At 41.4% G+C, this 22,667-nt stretch overlaps 1 protein-coding gene across 1 annotated transcript in view; it reads left to right on the top strand.

Annotated features, from left to right (window-relative positions):
• LOC134080872 (SET and MYND domain-containing protein 4-like) overlaps positions 1 to 22,667 on the top strand; it is a 30,850-nt gene that overhangs the window by 7,813 nt on the left and 370 nt on the right. Inside the window, 8 exon segments of the mRNA XM_062537484.1 lie at positions 5,994 to 6,117; positions 6,243 to 6,336; positions 17,907 to 17,990; positions 18,448 to 18,537; positions 19,218 to 19,461; positions 19,965 to 20,191; positions 20,305 to 20,464; positions 22,528 to 22,631. Coding sequence (XP_062393468.1) covers positions 5,994 to 6,117; positions 6,243 to 6,336; positions 17,907 to 17,990; positions 18,448 to 18,537; positions 19,218 to 19,461; positions 19,965 to 20,191; positions 20,305 to 20,464; positions 22,528 to 22,631 — 1,127 coding nt within the window.

The raw sequence follows: 22,667 nt of genomic DNA, 5'->3' as shown, positions 1-22,667 counted from the left end.
GGAATGATCGCACAAGACAATTGCTCTTCATGAAATGGGTAGTCTCACAGGTTACGGGCTGATGCGAGCAACCCCATACAAAAGAAGGCCTTAAGTTAACGGACTGTAGGCCCGTTTACATGTCAAACATGCATTAAATCTAAGAAACGAAAAACACAAATATCATGGTTTGTGTCGTAAACAGTTAATGACTTCGTGGCCACTATGCGCAACTGCATCGCGCAGTGAGCTGAAGGATAGGAGGACCGACACTTATTAACACAAAGCTTTGTAAAGCACTAACAACCACCCCTCAAAGTTCATTGTCCATAAGTCCAAACAATAAGCATAAAAATCCGACAATCCAAAACGATAACGAGATCTCCCAGAAACGAAAAACAAGTTTGTTGAGTAGCCTAGTCCTTCCAACAATCTCAGCTTTTGCGTTTGTTAGATAAAAGGCATCCTGTCCTGCTGTATTCCAATGAGGAAAAATCATCCACAAGGTAGGCTAAGGGTCACGGTAATGCAGCATGCAGGAATCTATATACGCACAAAACGAATGAATGGGTTATATCGCCCAAAACGAATGAATGGGTTGGGAGAGTCGTCTGGCTGTGTCAGCAGACTGCAGTCGGTCTCGAGGGGTTACATAGCGCACGTACTTGAATTTTAATCTGAAGAAGACCACACGGTCGAAACGTCATTCCTTTGTGCTAAAGAAAATAAAATCAAATCAAAAAAGAAGGATTTCAAGTGTGCGAACCTTTTTCCATTTTTTTTATGATTTACTCTTGTTCTGCACCTTGACCGGGGATGCACAAACTTTTTTACTACACTTGAATTTTAAACCAACTCTTCTCTAGCCTATATCCTATAGCCATACTTTAATAATCAGATGTTATGCTCATTTTTGTAGGCTACACCTCACCGGCAAGCACGCACGCAAATGCTGCTTTTGCACATCTACAATATTGGCCAGGCTATATAGAATGGGCTTTTAGGACTGTATTTTGCCTTCGTGCAACTTTAGTTGTGCTCAATCTAAATTATTGTCAGTAAGGATAGGAAAAATTACCAAATGGCGAACCTCGAAAATTATTTAGGATATAGAGCCGTGTCCATTACGCATGCAGTTATTTTTTAGGCTATTGTTTTATTTGAGTGTTTTTGTATACCATGGCAAACATAGTTGAAACGTTCGCTCTAAACTTATGTATTTCCAATCGGCTTTCACAATTAGCTACAGCTGCGCGGCGCGGCGCAGATGATCTCCTTGAAAACTTGTAATGTCTTTACAGAACTGCTTTCACTTCCCCGAGTCGCGAACGCAACATGCACAACAACCGATATTTAGCAAACACATGTATTTCCAGCTCTCAAAACCGATGAGGTCCAGATCTCAGTGGCCTCATAGCTGCCTACAGCCATGCATAGTAAGCCTAATGATAGCCTAATAGTTATGACATTAATAGCCTATTAATGACCTCATGTCGGAATGGCACGTTGTTTGAAAAAAAAAAAGTTAAATAGGCCTACCGCCGAGTGGGGATATGTCGGAATGAACAGCGGATACCGGCTGGGTTGTAAAACATTCGAAAACTCTGCAACTGCAATCTGACATGCCGAGCGTCTGTTCAATACGGAATAAGACTTTAACGTAGGCCTACTACTTAGCCGAAACGTGAAGAAAAAATACGAGGACTGACCATCTCGTTTCTCCGCGTTTCCCCCAATAACAAATTTGCCAAACACAATTCGGGAGAAGCAGCGGACAGGAGCGCCACCACAAGCAAGCACTTCTAGCCCAAATTAACATGGCAACGTTGCCTATGACTAAAGTGTCTAAGTAGGCTAGTCCTACTAATATTACATTTGATTGGTAGCATGTTTGTAGCGCGCCAGTTTACCCATCCCCTACATCAAAACAGCTTAGAATCAATCAAAGAATCAGCTGTGTCGGCGTTAGGCTGTAGGCGATTTTCTATAACCATTTCAACTGTCAATTTCAACAATGGTTTATTGAAACGTCGTTTGATTAATTTCGCCAGTCATCACCTTCATTTTAATCATTAAATGAGATTAAGGAGTCGACTATTGACGGATATGCGGTCTTCATCATTAAATGCAGCTGAAATACGGGATGAAACTTTCTGCCACCTGGTGGTTGTTTGGGTACATTGCCTTAGCCTCGAAAAAAATCGGCTTGACAGCCTGCGGGATCTCTTCGGGAGTCCCGCGGGAGAAGGTGCATTCTCAACCCGTACCCACTGTATAAATTGCTGTAGCCTAACATCATTGCTATGTAGTCCGCTGACAATTATGGCGGGGTTGGTGCTTCTTTCATTCATAGGTAGGGATGTAACGATACACTCAACTCACGATTCGATATGATTCACGATTTTTTGTTCACGATACGATTTTATCACGATTTTTTTAATTTTTATTTTTTTATCAAAATGAGCTACAGACAAATTATGACCAGATAAAATGATCTTTTATTCGTAGGAAAAAAATCTTAAAGGTGCTTTCTTTACAGAAACTCTGTAAAACAGTTTGTGTCCTATTTGTGTTTGTGCTACAGAGACTTTGCATCATCATCTTAAACAACAAAACACATGAAAAATATCTCCTTTCTTTAGAAACAGTCTCACAAGTAAACTAGTGTTATTCAATATCTTAAATAACAAAAGAATATAAAATCTTGACCAAAAAAAGAGGTCCTTTCTTTACAGAATCACAGTTTTTGTGTCTTATAAAACAAAGTGCAACTGAGGTAGTTATTCACTTAAAAAACAAAGAATAACTGGATCCCACAGTATAATCCCACATCAAAATAATAACATCAAAACATAAAATCTCTTTAAATAAACTAAGACTGGCTTGTGTAGCTTCAAACTTTCAGGTTTCTCTTGAGGAAAATCAACATGTCAACATTCTCAGGCCGAAGCTGAGATCTCTGTGAGGTTACAACATCCCCAGCGGTCGAAAAGACCCTTTCACTAGGGACAGAGGTGGCTGGTGTGGTGAGGTAAGCCTTTGCTAGAGGTGAAAGCAGTGGGTAAAACTTACTGTTCTCCTTCCACCATTTGAGTGGGCAGCTTGTGAGGGAAATAGACATTTCACTTCTGTACCTGACAATTTCTGCCTCAATCCCACACATGTGATTGGTCTGTGCTGCCCCTACACTTTCTGTGAAAGTCCCTTCTAGGAGATCTTCCAATGCAGTCTTCTTGAGAGGTGGTTGTTGAAGGTCTGCATCCACCAGGTTTGCCTGGTCAGCAGGCAGCTCTGCTGCATGTGTAGAGGCATCGCTGTCTGTTACACCTCCAGTTTCCTCCACAGGGGAATTGGTCTGTAAACAGCAAGACAAGAACTTAGTAATATATATATTATATTATTCATATGCACAATTACTTTAAAAAATAATATATGTAGGCTATATGTTTAATGATATAAAGGCAAATAATTGTGCAGGAGAGGAAAACAACCCCACAGGGCTTATATAAATTCCTCCCCTCCAATACAAAATAACTTAAACAGATCAACCATTAGAAAAAGGAAAAGAAGCAGAAAGGGGAAAGAGACAAGGAAAAAACACAGGAACTGAAACACAGACCTGGCTTTAACGCAAAAGCAACACTAGTACTACTATTAGTAATTGAAAGTAAAATAAATAAGTACCTGGTGCATCTGCACAGCTTTCTCCTTCACCCTCTGGTACACATGCTGGCGCTGATCTTCGGTAAGATGAGGTAGAGAGCGGAATCTGGGGTCTAACGCAGTGCAGTCCAGCAGATGGTTGTCCCCAGGCCCAGTGTATCTGTCTGATAAATTGTTGAAGATAGCGTTCTTCATCATGCTCAAAGTGATGGAGTCCTCCTCCTCAGGCAACATGCTCTGCTCAATCGTGTGCTTTAAGGGCACAATTAGAGACACTGTTGGGTTTTGTTCATCACTTAGCACGGTGGTGACTGTCTTCAAAGGTTTGAGAAGTTTCACGATGTCCTCGGCATCACGGATGTCCGAGTTTTCCAGTGTGTCGATTTCGCGGGCGTTACGACGGACTTCTGGGCTAAGCAAAGCAGCAGCCACAGCCGGTTGCAGGTCAACATATCTTTCCAACATGTCCAGGCTGCTATTCCAGCGTGTGCTAACGTCCACAATTAGCTTGTGCTCATCCGGGCCTAGCAGTAGTTTTTGCTTCGCAGCCAACACAGCAGTGGCTGTCGGGCTTCTGTGGAAGAAGTTCACAATCCGCCGGATCCGACCCAGCAAGCGCGCGACGCGCGGCACCTTCAAACCAGCCTGGGTGGCTAAATTTAAAGTGTGAGCGAAACACTTGATGTGCGGTGCCAGCCCGGCTTCCCTCACTGCCACATCCATGTTTCTTGCATTGTCGGTGACTACAGCGATACCTTGTTGTTGCCTTTCCAGCTGCCATTCCGCCACCGCCCCCTTTAGCACTTCAGCGATGTTAGCCCCTGTATGTGACTCCAAAAGAGGTCGCGTCTGAAGCACAAAGCCAGCCAACTCCCAGTCGGCATTGATCACATGAGCAGTTATAGTGATATAACTCTGCGTGGCTCTAGATGTCCACCCGTCGGTTGTGATAGACACAGTATCAGCCCTCCGGACAATCTCAACCACATCAGCTCTTACCTCCTGGTAGAGTTTTGGCACGACCACCTGGCTGAAGTGCTGTCGTGACGGGATGCGGTATCTTGGCTCCAGCGTGTTCATCAACAGCCGAAAGCCCTCATTTTCAACGACGGAAAACGGCCTCAAATCTTTTCCAATAAAATAACCAATTGCCCTGGTAATTTCTTGTGCTCTCGCGTTGTTATGGGGGAGAGGAGATGCAAAGCCTCTCGTCAGGGTGGTTTGCCCCCTCGGCAAATTTGGCAGCAGTGGCGTAACGTTACTTAGCTTCTCACTGTGGTGGCGGCTAATATGCTGCTGCATGTTGGTCGTGTTGCCACTATATGTTAGCAGTCTCTTGCAGTATTTACATGCTGTTTTGGTTTTGTCTGTCCATTTCTCACCGGTGGTCTTAGTGTATATAGGGAATCCAAAATGCTGCCACGCAGGTGATTTAAAGCCACTCGGTGCATCTTCTAATTCGAAGTTGTCTACCGTCGCCATGTCTTCCCTCGTTCTGTCAGGCCTACCTACGTAGTAACGTAAGTCACGTGACTCGCATTCGCGAATCGCGATTCATTTTTTCTATCAACCGGTGCGAATCGTCACGCATTTGTATCGATTTTTAATCGTGTCACGATACATCGTTACATCCCTATTCATAGGCTATCACTCATTGCAAACTTTGTCCGTTATCTAGTGGATTTCATTGAAAGTGAAAGCAGACTGGTTGATCTGCGTTCTGAAGAATGTTTGATGCAAGTGTTCGATGTGTGTGATGCACTAGGCTATTTGTTTCTTAGCAGAAGCCATGAAACGTTAAAGGTCAAATTATTTATTTAAAAATACATCATTTAGGAAGTTGTTGTTTTTTTGTTGGCTTTGCTCGCGTTCGCGTCCAGTTTGACTTGTCAGGATTTTCCGATAATGACTACAATCTCGTGATGCTGATAGCCTATATTGACTTTTATTTTCTGTGCGTGTAAACTATAGTGTAGGCTACTGTGCTTGAAACTGTGGCAGACTAGCCTAGGCCTATTGGTTTTCATCATTTTAACCACAAAGCCTGTCTACAGGTATACTAAATTGTTTAGCACCTTGTCATTTCGCGTTTGTCCAGCCGTTCACCTCCGTGCGCCCCATGTCATTCAAAACATATTTCGGGATAGTAGTAGTAGGCTACTATGCGAAAACGTATGATGATAGTAGGCTACTAAGAGATTAACACTTTGGCATGCTTGGCAAACATCAGTCTTGTACATAATATTGAGATAAAGTTTTTAGTGGAAAAGTAGCCTCGGTCCAGGAGAAAAATGGCAGGGCCCAATTTTGTTCCCAATCCGACCCTTTCTAACACTAATGTCCTTCTGCAGGTAACTGGTGTGAGGCGGCGTCCCACCTGAGCCGCAGTGTGTCGTGGGTCCGCGGGCAGTTTGGAGCGGACAGTGTGGAGGTGGGACAGCAGCTCTTCAAACTGGCACAGCTGCACTTCAACGGGTCAGCGAGTGTTTTAGCCTGGGAGGGAAACAGCTGATTTCCTGGTAGGTAGCAACTTTGAGTCCTGCTTCGTTACTGTTTGCTTTATGGCTGGCTCTAATTGTGTATTTTATCATGTTTTGTAGATACTGTGGGTTTGGGGATAGCGACCACTGCTGTTTTGCCACGCTTTATTATCTTCACGACGAACACTTTGTTTGCGTTTGTAACACGCTGACCGTGAGGACGCCGACAACTCATTTTAAAGGGCTAAGTGCCAATTGTCTTTTGTCTGTGTGTTTGTGAATGTGTGTGCATTTTACCGTGTGCATTAGTGATGCGCGGGTTAAGGATTTTTTAACCCCGCACCAACCCAACCCATCGTGACAGCCAATCCGCCCTGCCCGACCTGCAAAATTACGCTCTGATTTTGAACCCAACCCGACCCAACCCGCGAAATGGGAGAGAAGATATTCTCATAACATTGTAACCTAGGAACTATTAACGAGGGATTTTGCTAACCTTGTAGGCCTAGGCTACTGCTGTTTGATTGTCCCAAACTTTTATGCATAGGCTAGCTTTGGCATTCACGGAATCTCAATCATGGAACGGCAAAATGTTCCAAACAACATGTTTTTACTCTAGTTGAAATACAGAGGGAAAACAACCTCAACATTTTAAACGTGTATACGTAGGCTACTACATATCCCCTCTTCTTGCTCTCCATCTCCACCTCACACACACACACACACACACGCACACACAACAGGCGGCCACAGCTGGCCACATGATAAAGCCCGAGAACATATAGACCACCACCAACCAGTGGCAAATGCTGCTCTTTGGAAAAGGGCAAGCTCTGATAAAAATGGTAAATTATTAAATTAATATTATTAAGGTGCTATATTGATATATAAAATGGCTTTTAAAATTCAAGTAAACATTAGCATAATATAGACAAGCTACACAGTTTATTTAGCGAGCTATGCTGCTACAATTAAGCCGAAACGGAAACAAAAGCAACAAACTCTAACTCTAAAGTGCAGAGGCTACCATGTGACACACACACTTTCAGGAAGTGGACCCCAGGAGCAGATGAGGCTTTGAGAGACTGTTTTGAGTCCACTGACTGGAATGTACTACAGAATGGTGATTTGGAGGAGGCCACACATTGCATGACTGACTACCTGAACTTCTGTATGGATGTTGTTGTTCCCACAAGAACTGTGCGCTGCTTTCCAAACAACAAGCCTTGGATAACCAGCAATGTCAAGGCCCTTCTAAATAGGAAAAAGATGGCGTTCAAAGAGGGGAACCAGGCAGAGCTGAGGCAAGTGCAGGGGGAGCTCAAAGTCAGGCTGAAAGAGGCCAAGGAGGATTACAGGAAGAAGGTAGAACAGAAGCTGCAGGAGAACAACATGAAGGAGGTCTGGGATGGAATGAAGACCATCACTGGACTTCAGCAGCTCTGTGGAGGGCGATCTGGACAGGGCGAACCAGCTAAACCAGTTTTACAACAGGTTTGATTGCCCTGCTTCAGTGGACAATGGTCGTCCACCATCACCATCACCAGCACCATCAACTGCTTCAGTGGACAATGGTCGTCCACCATCACCATCAACATCACTAGCACCATCAACTACGGACACTGCTCTTGCTGGCTTAACTGCCCAACTCACACCTCCCCCCTCACCCCCAGTGCAGCACGTCCCCTCCTCCCCTACCCCCCGGAGTGACCAAGACCTTGGTAACTCCTCACCCCCTCCCCTCTCCTCCCCCCTCATTATAACGGCAGATCAAGTTAGAGGACAGCTGAAGAAACTCCATCCCAGGAAAGCAGCCGGACCTGATGGACTGTGTCCAAGACTGCTCAAGGCCTGTGCTGCTGAACTGGGAGAGCCACTGGAGCATATCTTCAACCAAAGTCTACGTCTCGGGAGAGTCCCAACACTGTGGAAGACATCATGTCTTATCCCCATCCCCAAGAAACTACATCCACGTGAGCTGAATGACTTCAGGCCAGTTGCTCTCACATCACACCTGATGAAGACCCTGGAGAGACTGGTTCTGGGGATACTTAGGCCACAGGTGCGCCATGCACTAGATCCGTTACAGTTTGCATACCAGGAGAAAGTGGGCGTCGACGATGCAATCTCCTACCTCCTACACAGGACACACTCTCACCTGGACAAGGGGAAAAGTGCTGTGAGAATCATGTTCTTTGACTTCTCTAGTGCTTTAAACACCATCCAACCCCCCAGATTGAGTGACAAGCTCCTGCAGATGGGTGTGGATGCTCATCTAGTATCCTGGATTGCAGACTACCTGACAGAGCGGCCACAGTTTGTCAGACTGGACTGCCTCTCCAACACTGTAATCAGCAGCACAGGTGCTCCACAGGGAACGGTGCTCTCTCCAGTCCTGTTCACCCTTTACACGTCTGACTTCTGCTACAACACGGAGTCATGCCACATGCAGAAGTTTTCAGACGATACTGCAATTGTGGGATGTATCAGGGATGGGCAGGAGGAGGAATACAGGAGCCTGGTGGAAGACTTTGTGCAATGGTGCAGACTCAACCACCTACAACTCAACACGACCAAGACCAAGGAGATGGTGGTAGATTTCAGGAGGTCTAAGCCTGCTCTGCTGCCAGTCACCATTGAGGAGGTCAATGTGGAGGTGGTGAACACATACAAGTACCTGGGCGTACATCTGGACGATAAACTGGACTGGTCAGTCAACACTGAAGCAATATACAAGAAAGGGCAGAGCAGGCTGTACTTCCTGAGGAGGCTGCTTTCCTTCAATGTCTGCAGCAAGCTCCTCTGGATGTTTTACCAGTCTGTTGTTGCCAGCGTCCTCTTCTATGCTGTGGCATGCTGGGGAGGAAGCACTAGGAAGAGGGATGCTGGGCGACTAGACAGGCTGGTAAGGAAGGCTGGCTCTGTTGTGGGAGCTGATCTGGAGTGCATCACTTCAGAATCAGACAAAAGGACCCTGAACAAGCTACACAGCATCCTGGACAATGACTGTCATCCACTCTGCAGCACTATCATACAGCAGAAGAGCTTGATCAGGACTGAGGAAGTCATTTGTACCCAGGGCCATACAACTGTACAATGCTTCACTGAAGGGAAAAGGAGAGTTGGACTTCTATGCATAGTATATCTGCACCTCCACCCTCTTATACACTTACATGGCATGGCTTACCCCATACGGCCATGTCTATTACCAATTGATCTTAATGCCTTAAATGAAACATTGAGGAAATATTCAACCTTTAATGACATACATTTTCTTTGTGAATGAATAATGTATTGTACATAAATAAATGTTTTCCTTAAAATATAGGGGGTCATAAGTATTGGAACGCCCATGTTAAATTCCCATAGAAGATTTTTATTTTTATTTTTAAAGGCCAGTTATTTCATGGATCCAGGACACTGCACCCTGATAAAATCCCCTTGGCCTTTGGAATTAAAATAACCCCACATCAAACCATACCCTTCACATACTAAAAGTTTGGCATGCTTAATGTCAGTTATTAGCTGTTAAGTAATTAGCTGGTTTGAATGAAAAATGAAATTAAGCATGTTTTTCAATACTTTTGGAGGGCACTGTAGGCATATAATTGACTCTTTTTATTTAACAGGTTGATACAAAAAGCAATATTTATTAATCAATCATGGGAAATCATGTTTGCTGTGTAGGCTAGTCTACAAACAAAGATGAGCTCTCAAAATGAGCTCACCCAATAAAGTACAATCTTGGGTTCAAGGTCATCACAACCAACTAGAATGCATTTTCCCGGTGGGAAAGTGCGAAGTGTGCTTGCTCCGACGCGCCGCGACAGCTTCCCGGCAGGAGACGCGACCGCTCGCCCTCAGGTCAAAGCGCCAAAATTTGGCCAAGACGTGAAGCTGCTTCGAGTTTGGCGGCGTTGCCCTCGATTGCCGAATTCTTACACTGACGTGAAGGGTTGCCTAGGTTCATCAGTGGTATGTCCCACAGCACCTCCAATGTAAAAATGTGGATGTCATCCCAAAGACGTAAAGAGATATGAGACAAAATGCATTTTTGCTAATTGCGACGCCCCCTAGTGGCCAAATTACACCAAATTTACTGAGGCTACTGTGGATGGTGTCCAAAATCATCCCACCAAATATGGTCTTGACACCTCAAAGCGTTTCCGAGATTTGACCTCACTTCCTGTTTACAGGCTTCGCCATCGAATTTGATTGGCTGCCATGGGGCGAACGCTTTGATGCATGGAAATTAAATGTACACCTCTAAGGTCTGTAGACCTTGTGTTGAATTATGTATGAGTTGTTCACGTGTAGCCAGCATGAAACACGTAACCACTGAAAGAAGGGAGGAGCCTAAGGAACTAGGCATGTTTCTAGAACAAATACGAGTAATGTTAGGAGTATTGCGGGAACATCTGCTGTTTACTCACTGTTGAGTAAGTTGCAATGTATTATAGCCTCAAATTGATGGTAGAATAAACAGGACGACTCACCTGTTCAAATGGTGTAATAGGATCAAATTTGGTGTTGATATGTCAAAGCGACCAGGCTGTTACTGTTTAACGTTTCTGAATATGAAATTGATTTTGGATTGGTTGCATGTGATAAAAGCTATGCCATTTCCTGTCCAGACAGCATTCATATTCAGAAATACTGTACACCGGCAACAAGGCACACAGACACACACACACAGACACACACACACACCTCTTTCAAACAGAAGCGTCAGTCCGTTACATCTGCCTCTTGTCCACAAACTGCATGTTGCTGAGTTGACCCACAACGGCAACGAAGACTTTCACACAAACACACACACACACACACACACACCACCCCCTCAAACCCAAATATCTGTGTGTTACGTCTGCCTCTTGTCCACAAACTGCATGTTGCACAGTTCACCCACATCTACCCACAATTCTTTGATTTATAAATAATCCCTGCATTAAAAAACTGCAATGTGTCAAATCTTAATATATATATATATATATATATATATATATATATATATATATATATATATATATATGTGTGTGTGTAATACTGTATGGGCAATTCCATGCAAAACTGTCAAGTCCATAACCCCACACAGCGTCAAACTATGATGTGGATGATGATTTCTTAAAAGTTTACCATTTCGCTCTTCTTGTTTGTACAACATATTCAATGATATTGTTAACTTAATCATTTGCATTATATAAATGTAACCTATTTTTCCACCCTTATGTCTCAACATATACTGGAGTCACATTCATAAACATAAACAGGATCCTAGGTTCTCAATTTGCTGGACTCGCTGTCTACCATAAAGTTAAATAATAGTAATAACAGAAGAAAAGGTAAGAAGATGTTGATAGCGTGATTAACTAGTGTGGTGCCTCCACTGAAGAATGTCTTTACCACTGCCCTGGTGGAAATATGTAAATCCTCAGAAATGTCAAGTGACTAGAGTTACTTCTACCGGCTTTGATATAGCTTATCCTAAATGAAATACTATGCATAATGCAACCATCACAAAACATTTATTGTATCCTTTGTTTTTAACTCTTAGAATTCAGTTCAGTATGACATAATAAAATGAAAGTACAAAAATAGTTTTTAAACCCCTTTTTAAAAGTTCAACCTATCACTTTCAATGAAATCTCAATTAAGGATTACGTAGTTCTAAATAGTAACTGTGTGGTAATAATTCACCTATACCACCCATAGCCTAAATTAATTAAATGTTTACCATGAACAATAGTTAAATGAAACACACAGTAATACTTTCTATAACACTTTGTGTTGGATGTAATTAATTGGACCTAGAATTGTTAACTGCTATAAGTGGGCCAAACTTCCCAGTTGGTCAGATAATGGAGAGCAATCATACAGTCAAAGGAGAAAAAATAGATACTACTCTGCTGTGAGAAAAGACATATGTATTTACATATAAACAATCTCAGAAGCCTAATAATACAGAACATGCTGACTTAATGTAAATAATAAGTTGGAGAAGTTATGTGGGGATCTCTATGTTTAAGAATTGTACCCTATATTCCTGCATATATACAGTGCCCTCCAAAAGTATTGGAAAACATGCTTAAAGTTAAATATAAAATCATCTTTTGGAAATTGATCTTAATGCCTTAAATGAAACATTGAGGAAATATTCAACCTTTAATGACATACATTTTCTTTGTGAATGAATAATGTATTGTAAATAAATAAATGTTAAATAGAAGGCCAGTTATTTCATGGATCCAGGACACTGCACCCTCATAAAATCCCCTTGGCCTTTGGAATTAAAATAACCCCACATCAACACCATACCCTTCACATACTAAAAGTTTGGCATGCTTAATGTCAGTTATTAGCTGTTAAGTAATTAGCTGGTTTGAATGAAAAATGAAATTAAGCATGTTTTTCAATACTTTTGGAGGGCACTGTAGGCATATAATTGACTCTTTTTATTTAACAGGTTGATACAAAAACAAACCAGGAAACATGACTGGTTTTCTAAAGATACAAAGCTTAATGCTAATCGGTGAAGTGTCCCTTTAACTGAAATGCACTTTATTTTCATTAGCAGCATAAGTACACTTGTTAGATATTTGCTGACCTCACCACGGGACACAGCATTGAATGAAGACATAGTGACAGAGTTACAGTAAGGCCTAGCACACCAGTGCCTGTGTATTGTTGGAAGAAGCTGAATTCCATCACAATTCTAACTGCTTAGAGGAGACAGTGCAGGACACACTGGAGTGATGAGGAGACTCAAAGAATCCTAACTCAAATAATCGTCTATAGCTTAAAGTTGGATTATTTTGTGACACCAATATGGCAGTTGTTTAGCCATTTTAACACTTCCACCCTTTGCTAGCCAGATAGTGTCAAATGCCAAAGCAATATTTATTAATCAATCATGGGAAATCATGTTTGCTGTGTAGGCTAGTCTACAAACAAAGATGAGCTCTCAAAATGAGCTCACCCAATAAAATACAATCTTGGGTTCAAGGTCATCACAACCAGTTATGGTTGATAAGATGTACTGTAACTTCCTACATAGGCATATAAAACACAAACAGTGTTATAAAAAAGCAAAGATATATGCAATGCTATCATTTATTTTCTAACTGGGGTTCTATACCTTATCTAAAACCATGAGATTTATTCCCCTCAGAAGTTACTGATCAACCTCTGGCTCAAGAAAGACTGATTGTCAGGTTGGCATATGCTTTTTTTTTTTTTTTTTTTTTTTTTACTAAAAAGCATGCCCTCAATTTGAAATCCTATAATCCTTCAATTCAAAATTAAAATGTAGTACAGCATTGCATTGTGATAGGCACTTTGCATATAACTGTAGACTCGTACAGCATACACAGCCCGACAGGTCCACATTTTGCACTACACATGAGAATGCATGCTTATTATATGGTAAGTACAAAGTAGAAATTGCAGTCTACAATAATTTAGTTCATGATGTATTTCTGCCTCTGATTAAATAAATGAATGTATATTCCATAAGTGCTGCAGCTTGGGGCACTATTTTCCCCCAATAAATCAAAAGAAATGTAATGATATAAATGTAAATAATGTTCATGCTTCCTTGAGAACATGTTTAACATGTACTTACACTTTGTTACAGTAGGCAACGTCTCAGCATGTGTGTAGTCAACTAAAGCCTTTTTTATTTACAGAATGCCTACAGCTGTGCATGTGTGCATTAGTTACATAAATGATCTGCTCTATGCAATATTGTATAAAAATAACAGGCACTATTTTCACATAACTTGACTGAGAAGCATAGGCCAAGGAAAACCCATTCATGTTTTGGAAAAGTTTCAGGGTCGCTTTACCTCTGCACCTCCCTTCACCAAACAAAGACGGCATGTAGGTTTGCCTTTACAAACATGTTGGCATAAAATGTGATCTCTTTCCAAAAGCAAATAGGCTAGATGTTTTCTCTTTTGGCAACATCAGTTCAGTAAACTATGGTGATGCAAGATGCAAGGATGGGATGCCATTAAGACTCAACACTTTTGATGACTGCCCTGACACTGTTCAACATGTGTTCCTGGCATATAAGGAATCTTGGTGAATCCCTATAAACCCTTCAGTGTTCTTATTTTACTGATGATTCTTAGCCAGCTAAAAGTACCTCAGAAATTGTTTTTGTCTAATAATGGTTACAAAACTGTAAAAATATGAAAATTCTGCATGAACATAGACATGACCTCCGTTTAACACCTGTGGCAGAGGTCCTTTATTTGCAATCATCTCATGTCATTTTCATGATTCATTAGATGGTCAGATAATGGAGAGCAATCATACAGTCAAAGGAGAAAAAATAGATACTACTCTGCTGTGAGAAAATACATATGTATATACATATAAACAATATCAGAAGCCTAATAATACAGAACATGCTGACTTAATGTAAATAATAAGTTGGAGAAGTTATGTGGGGATCTCTATGTTTAAGAATTGTACCCTATATTCCTGCATATACAGTGCCCTCCAAAAGTATTGGAAAACATGCTTAAAGTTAAATATAAAATCATCTTTTGGAAATTGATCGGTAACACTTTACATTACGGCTCGCTAATAAGGTGGTAATTGTATGGTAATTTCTATGTAATTTCATGGTAACAATCCCTTGTTACCACTTATTACAAGTAATTTCCATGCAGTTTCTAGTGCAATTACTCTGCAGTTTCTAGGTAATAGCAATGCAAATAGCATTAATTAAGGTGGTCATTTCTATGGTATTTTTTATGTAATTTCATGGTAATAATATTTTGTAGCCCCTTATTACTAGTAATTTCTATGCAATTTCCAGTGCAATTACTCTGCAGTTTCTAAGTAATAGTGATGCAAACAGCTTTCATTTTAAGTTTAATAAAATGGTAATGATTTAACACTAGAAGCGCCGCGCCGTTCTGATTCACTTATACCTAGAAGCGCCGCGCCCCGGTCATTTGACCGCTTTGACGACCTACTAGAAGCGCCGTGCTGTTGTGAACTACTTAAAGCGCGGCGAGGCGGTCAAATGACCGCTGAGTCCTAGACTGGGAGTCTTTTACTTACACATAATGATCGCTAGATGGCGCTTCGTGCACGAATGAAATCCTTTGGTCATAAATTCAGTTTGCACTAAGCCATGTGTCATTCGTGTCAGACCGTGTTGTTGATAATCTGTGGTTGTTTGTTTCATTATGACATACAGCACGTTTGAGTTATCTGTTCATGTATTTGTGTTGATTTGTGTTGTTTGAGGTAAAAACTTTGGAAGAGTTCTTGAACAAACCTTAAGCAAACTTGACTTTCAACTAAAATGCTCTAAAAGTGAATGTGGCTAGTTCTAATTCACTCTCCAAATTCACTTCTATTCATTTAATAGGTAGCCTATATGTTCGCGCTGCAGAAAATGATCGGACCTGGTCACCTGGAACAAAGAGCCTAACAGTCTGGTTTCAATTACACAGTAGCCAGGATTTCATGCCGCATTTTACAGGCTACCGTGGCTACTTTCTAAAACAACTTTCATTCATTTAGGGAGAAGCATCTTAGGGTCTAGGCTAGCTACCTCGGAGGGAGGGAGATAGAGAGAGCTATGCTGAGCAGGCATAGGCGTGAGAAGTAGCATAATTTAAAATAATGAGTGAATGATAATCTCAGTTTTGCGAATGTGCAGGCTATGTTTGCGATGTCTGCTGAAAAAAAGCTATAGGCCTATCGTTTCTACAATTTAAGCTAACTTCTATGTGAATTCGAGATTCAGGATTGAAACACACATTTTCAAAAGTGTGAACAAACAGGGCTGTAGCTCAGTGGTTAGAGCTTCAGCTTGAGCACCTAAGGATTGCTGGTTCGATTCCCATCATATTTATGGCGGAAGTCCTTTTGAACAACGCATCAATAAAGTAGGCTATATTCTATTCACACACGCACGCTGGCGAATTCGAACATTCTGAAACGCGCATTTGCGATGAAACATTGCGCATTCTTCCACGAGTTAACAGCCAGCCTACAGCCTAGTAGGCCTATGCAGGGGACAGATAGATGGGGTGGGGGTCGGGAGGCAGTTAATTGTCCTCAATGATGCCTCGGTGATGTCTGTAGACTAGCCCTATCTACCGCTCTGGCCTAGCCTAGACTACCTCTTTTCGACCAGGGCTGTGCCGGTGCTGGTGCCGGTGCTGACGTTGAGCTGGTTCTGGTAAAGCACCGGCACCAGCACCGGCACGCATTTCCATAGGGTTCAGCACGGAGCAGAATGTTAATAGAGTTGAGTGTTACTATGCCGACGCACGTCTGAATCAGCTGCACTGTAAAACCCAATTTGCTTGTTTGTTTTCCTAACTAAGTTTTCCTTTTCAATACAACACAGATTTGTGCAAAAAGTTGTTTTAACTTAAAATAATCAATTGAAAACGTCTCAACTACATGGAAGTTCACTCAATGAAAAGCCATGCTATGTTAACAATAAATGTCAAGTTGAGTGGACTACTGCCAACTTGTGCGGCATCACGTGTAGCACGTTTTGCGTCTTGCGTCATCATTTAGTGTCTCCCTGGCGCGCGTTCATTCGGTCGGTGCAGAAGGAAATGGATGGAAATTCGTGGAACAACACCACCAGAGACTGATACCCATCATCGTATTTTTGCAAGGTGAGTGTAAATGTTAACTTGCAAGTAAAACTTTACACGTTTTACGTTTTTTACTTGATGAAATTGTCATCCGTGTTGCTCGTTGAAAACGGAACAGCAAAACGTAGACTGACATTCAAAGTATAGCTAACAGCGTAGCAGATCGAGTTAGCTGCTCTAGACATTATTCGTCGAACGATTTTGAAAGGAGAAATCATTAAGCCCAGGGCAGGATACCGTTTATTTAGTTTACATGCGGTTAGCTTTCTTTAGGACACGGTTAGCTAGGCCTGAAACATGACGCTCGGTGTACTTCAGAGTGGGATATTCGCCAGGTGGCACATGCGTTTCAGCCACTTCACACGCTCGGTCCTCAACCGATAGGGTCGCCTGCAGCGTTGAGCAAGTTCACACTTCAGTTCAGTTCAGTTCGTTCAAAAGAAAATTAACGAATTCACGTTCATATTTCACCAGTTCAGTTTTGAACTAGTTCATGTTCAATTCATTAACAGTTTCGTTTAGACACCGAGGAAGTCAGGGAGTGAGTTCAAGTTCTTTAGTTCAAAATTATGTTAAGTTCAGTTCAAAGTTGATAGATAAATTAACTAGTTCATGCTCAACACTGGTCGCCTCCTCGTAGAAAGCATGGGGGTAATATAGTGCATTTTTTCTGTGTTATTTTGTTGTTTGCTTGAGGAAAATATAACATACTAAACTATCATGCAATATCTCCATCCTAATTCTGTCTTACTTATCTTTTTTCAGGTGTACAAGATCAAGTTACAAGCGTGAATGCGGTGGACTTGTAAGTTGTGTACCTACTACTCAGGAAATCACAAAAGAATAATTGAACATTATAGAACCAATCATGGGCATTATGGAAGAAATTGTCCTTTGCCCTGTATCTACAGTGACTGTCCTCTAGTTTTCCGATCACAGGAATCCCTTATTAAAGCTACCTGGGTATTGCTTGCAGGAGGTTGGATGGTGGTGACATGACCAGTATGATAATGCATGATAGCTGTGTTAAGCAACAATTGCTAATGAACAAATGCTAATGAATTTATAGTCATGAAGACTATAAAATGATAAATATCAGTGCTATTGAATCCCTCGGCTTGTTATTTGCTTCTTTTATGCCTACTAGAATGAAGCCGAGTTTGCTCGCCTCACCACTGTTGACCTGAAAGGCTGTCTCTTTGCTGGCCTGGACAAGTATCTGCAGAGGTTGGTGTGGTGGAGCTGAAGAAGCTGACAACACTGGATACTGATGTAAGTAGGCTTGCGTGATATTTTAAACAATATGTTTTTCTGTTTAAACAAAAGTTATTATAGTAAATATTACTACATGGTGTTGGTTCAGTAACAGGCGTTGGTTCAGTAACAGCCAGTTCCTGTCTTTCCAACTCTTTAATAAACAGCATATGTATTTTCACACGGGTCAAAGGTGTCATCCAACCAGAAAAAAAGTGCTTTATCAGTTTCAAATTTATAGTTTTCCAATTTTGTCTGCAGCTTTCTTTGTTTCATGACTTATAATTGCACTAGTTTATCCTTGTTTATCCTGTATCTGTGTCAGTATTTAACACTTACACACACACACATACTTTATTTACTGTTAAATACTCTCTTCTGATGCTATCTGATTGAAGCTGTTCCATTGATTGTGTATTGTCAATTGTTTTTAGTGTTCCAACCAATGGAAAAGGACCGTCGTGCTGATGGGGCTCCCCCACTACCTCAAAGATGTTGCGTCCAACTTTTACAAGAAAGTTCAGGTATATTTTATATTTTCTGTCAATGCAGATCATCCCCAAATTCTTATGGATTTACCCTTACATGTACATATCCTGTATTTAGGACCTAAACAGCGGGTTGGGACCAATCAGGAGTAAATAGCCCTAACCTAATAGCGCTAATGTGTATATGTCCATACCAGCATGGCCTCAATGTCGTTGTCCAGGCTTCACATAACTTCTGTGGCACATAAATTAACTCAGTAGCTGGCTTCAGGTCGTCGAGCCAAGTGGCCTAACATTTTGGGTGGGCCAGAATTTAGGGGTCTATAGCCCCAAGTGGCACCAGTTAGCACCCACACCTGAAGGTGCGAAAGGAATTAACATCGGCAATTTGCTTGGCTTTGGCTCGATCATCTGAAGGGGGCTAATGAAAGCACTGCTCATTTCACACTGGGCGTTATTTGTTTTGTTTTTTAAATAATTGCCTTTTAAAAATAGGTTTTTAAGTACTCAATAGCTCACGTTGCGCTTTTTTATTTATTTATTTATTTTTTATCAATATTGTGAAGTGTTGTGAGCTTGCAGGTCAGCTATTTTCACTAGTTTGGGTTCCGGGGAGAATGTTTAGGAACCACTGGTGTCTCATGCTTAATGCCGTTTTGGCCACAACAAAATAATCAATGAAGGTTTATTTTATCACATGTTTATCCATTTTTTAGGCCACAGTTGCTGAGGAGGACAAAACGAGAGGAATGACAGTGGGCATCCTCATGGTGGCAGATGGGAATGATACTGTTGGTTTCGCTGTGGTCATTGAGGAAGAAATCATCCTTCCGTCGCTCAGTGATTTTCCAACAGCAGCTGTGGCACTTCTAATGGGTCTGCTCTACGCACTGAACATTGACTACCCCAAAGATACAAGGTACACATTTGAAGTCATTCAGAAGGTGCTCATGGACATTGGTGGAGGCCATTGCACTGCGTTGGTTCATGGCTTGAGAAACAGACTCTTCAGGAAAACCATGTAAGCTTAAAGCAGAGTTTAAGCTTTGGCCAAATGTGAACAAAATGTGAACTTGATTGAGAAATGGACTCTCTTGTTATTTTTGTTAGATGTCTTATAGATTGTGTACTGCAATTGACAATTTAATGACTTGTGATGCACTTTTTTGATGCACTTTTTTATTCTTTGGTTAATTGCTCTATTTGTAACTGGCTGCACATTGTTTAATGCCAAAACATTTGTTTAAGATGTCACCAAAATGGAAAATGTTGCCTTAAATTTATATTACTTGTACAATGCAAGATACTTTCATCACCTGGCCTTGTGCCTATGGCTGAATGGATATGGCTATACCCCCAGTGTTACTATTTGTTAAATTAGTGTTTCTTTCAATATGCAATGGAATGGTTATTTGTATGCATTCATTTGTAACCACCAGATTGTCATTACACATGCTTTACAGAGGTCGTTAAGCTGTTTGAGGGCCTACAGCGGAGGGTGATGATGAAACTGGAGATGATGGAGGATAAACTCACCAGGGTGGTCAACCTTCTTAACGAATGTGGACGGGTGGGGCCAGTGGGCGTAGAGGAGGATCCCCTGGATATCTTCCAGCAGCCACTGGAGACAGTAGAGGGTTTGGACCAGTTGTGCCACCGTCTGCAGGAGGGCACTTTTAGAAAGAAGACAGTGAGCAGATTTTTTGTTTGTTTGCTTGTTTGTTGTTGACATTTCCTTACATGACATGATATTTATTCACATTACAGGTGTTTCCCATCTCACAAATGCTTTCATTTCTACAGATTCAATATCTAAGCTTGCAGGCTGGTGCCACTCTGGGGGAAGGTGTCCGGAGGATGCTGAGGAAAATTGGCACCAACTCCCTGTGGGCACAATTTTCATATAAGGGGAGAAAGGGGAAAAAGGCCTTTCAGCCCCTCCTTATAAACGAGGCCATGATAAGTAAGTATTTGCAAGCACTACTGTACTTAAGTACTAATGCTGTATTTATGTACTCTACTGCACTATTATTTTTCTCCACTTCTAATTCAGTGCATTTTTTGGATGAGTTTAGTACTTTTACTCTGATACATTTATGCAAAATATAGAGCTGGAAAAGAGCTTTCAAATGACATAGGAAACATTTCTGTGTGACTTACAGTAAAGGAGATACAATCAGCCAAATGTGGTGCCCGCCCCATACAACTTTCTTAGTCTGAATCTCCCTTAATATGTATGCAAGAAATGTGCCTATTCATTTCTGTGGGTTTCTCATTTGACTAAATCAGCATGCCAGTTTCGTTAAAATCCGTGACGATGAGGTCCGAAAGTGTCCTGATTTGACACGGAATCACCCATGTGAAAAGTTTTAGACCATAGGCTTACCAGCTACGACGTGACTGAGTTATACAACACATAATTTCGAGCAATAAAAAAAAACACCAGAAAAACTAAGAAACAAACCTACAGTAGCCTATTTATTTCGAACATTTGCACACTAATAACGAAACAATGATCATTACCATATCTGTTACCATTGATGACCCTTCCTGAAATGTAGATGTAATGTCTTTCCAAATCTAAGCCCATTTTATGCGGAAAGTTGCCTAGACTGCAACACGATAAAACCAATGGATGTAACAGCGCACTTCCAGATTGTAAAAGACGCACCGACCACGCTGTGACCTCGTGCCAAATGTTTTTATTGGTTTATTACCTAGCCTAGCCTACAAGCAGGCGAGTTATGAAAAATTGAGTGTGAGGTATAATTAACTTCACGCAAAAAAAAAAGATCTTCTTGGAATGAGATGGCTAGCTGTAGTAGCGTTTAGTCCACTGTCTTTAGCCTAATTTAAAGATGGCTCTTTCTTTTTTTTTTTTTAACCGACTAGCGACAACTTTGGTCGGTTAAGGTGGATACGGTCAACCATCGGTCAAACAGTCACCGGTTAACATCCCTACTAGCAACCATGTAAATGTTTAGATTATAGCGATTACAGACATTTCTAAAATAACATCCAACTAATGATCTATGAACCTATGTAATTATTTCAAAACAGTGAATGGATACATACCAACGATGCTACTCTAGACATATGTAACAGAGGTCGTCTCTCCCCTCCCTCGATCACTCTGCGTTGTATGGCGCGAGCCAGGCGCATCACAGCTCCTGGACAGTTGCAATAGAGCGCACGACCAACAATTAAAGTTGCACGGTTTACAATGTACAGTTTACATACAAATATTCAAACAATTATACAATAAGCTATATGGCATACCTGAGATATTGGGAAAACAAGAAATTAATCAGGCATGGAGCTAGCCAGGCGCATCACAGCTCCTGCTGCCAAACAGATCAAGTAAACCACCTGTCTCAGCTACTGCAGTAGCACGCTAACCAGCCTACTACACCTGCAGCCCGCTAACCGGCTGCAGCGATAGGACAAATATAAACGTTGCAAAGTGTGCACGGTCGGGACACATTAATATGCATGTCATCTCATGTCTCATATATAATAAACATCACACTATGATAGATGCATAACAGAAAATTGGAAAACAAAAGACAACGCACACATGAAACTTCAATAACACACATACCTCTGCCTCAGGACAGTTGCAATAGAGATTATACAACTTAAAAATAAAGTATAATTAACTAAACTACAAAATAAACTATAGTTTTAACAGCTTATTTCAAAACATTGACCGTAACATGAATATACAGTTAAAAACACTTTTAACAAGCAGTGTACGCATCATCATCATCTTAATCATTACACAATGGTTAGTGTAGGCCTATTTCTTAATTTGGCATCTGGGGCATAATTTTGGGATGATAGGATGGCTGGACAAGTCATTTTAAGGTCTGCTTATGAAGGGGTTCTCTTGGTTCCATGGTTGTCATGTTTGCTTGACACCAGCTTGTGAAATAGTATTAGAACAATAGGTAATAGGTTTGGCTGCCCATTGTTTCATGTGTTACTATTCTAATATGTGTTGTTGTAATGTTGTCTATATTACAGAAGCATGCAATAAAGTCCACACTAAGACAAGGACCCGGCTCATAGAGGACTGCATTGCCGTTGCCTTGAAGCACGCCCCAGACTGTGTGCAGGGGCATAGGAAGGTACGTTTGTAACAGTTACTATCTAGCGGTAATTGT

The sequence above is a fragment of the Sardina pilchardus genome, chromosome 5, assembly GCF_963854185.1.
Source record: "Sardina pilchardus chromosome 5, fSarPil1.1, whole genome shotgun sequence".
Lineage (NCBI taxonomy): Eukaryota > Metazoa > Chordata > Actinopteri > Clupeiformes > Clupeidae > Sardina > Sardina pilchardus.
Note: the sequence above shows the minus strand (reverse complement) of the source record. Positions and strands in the feature narration are given on the sequence as shown.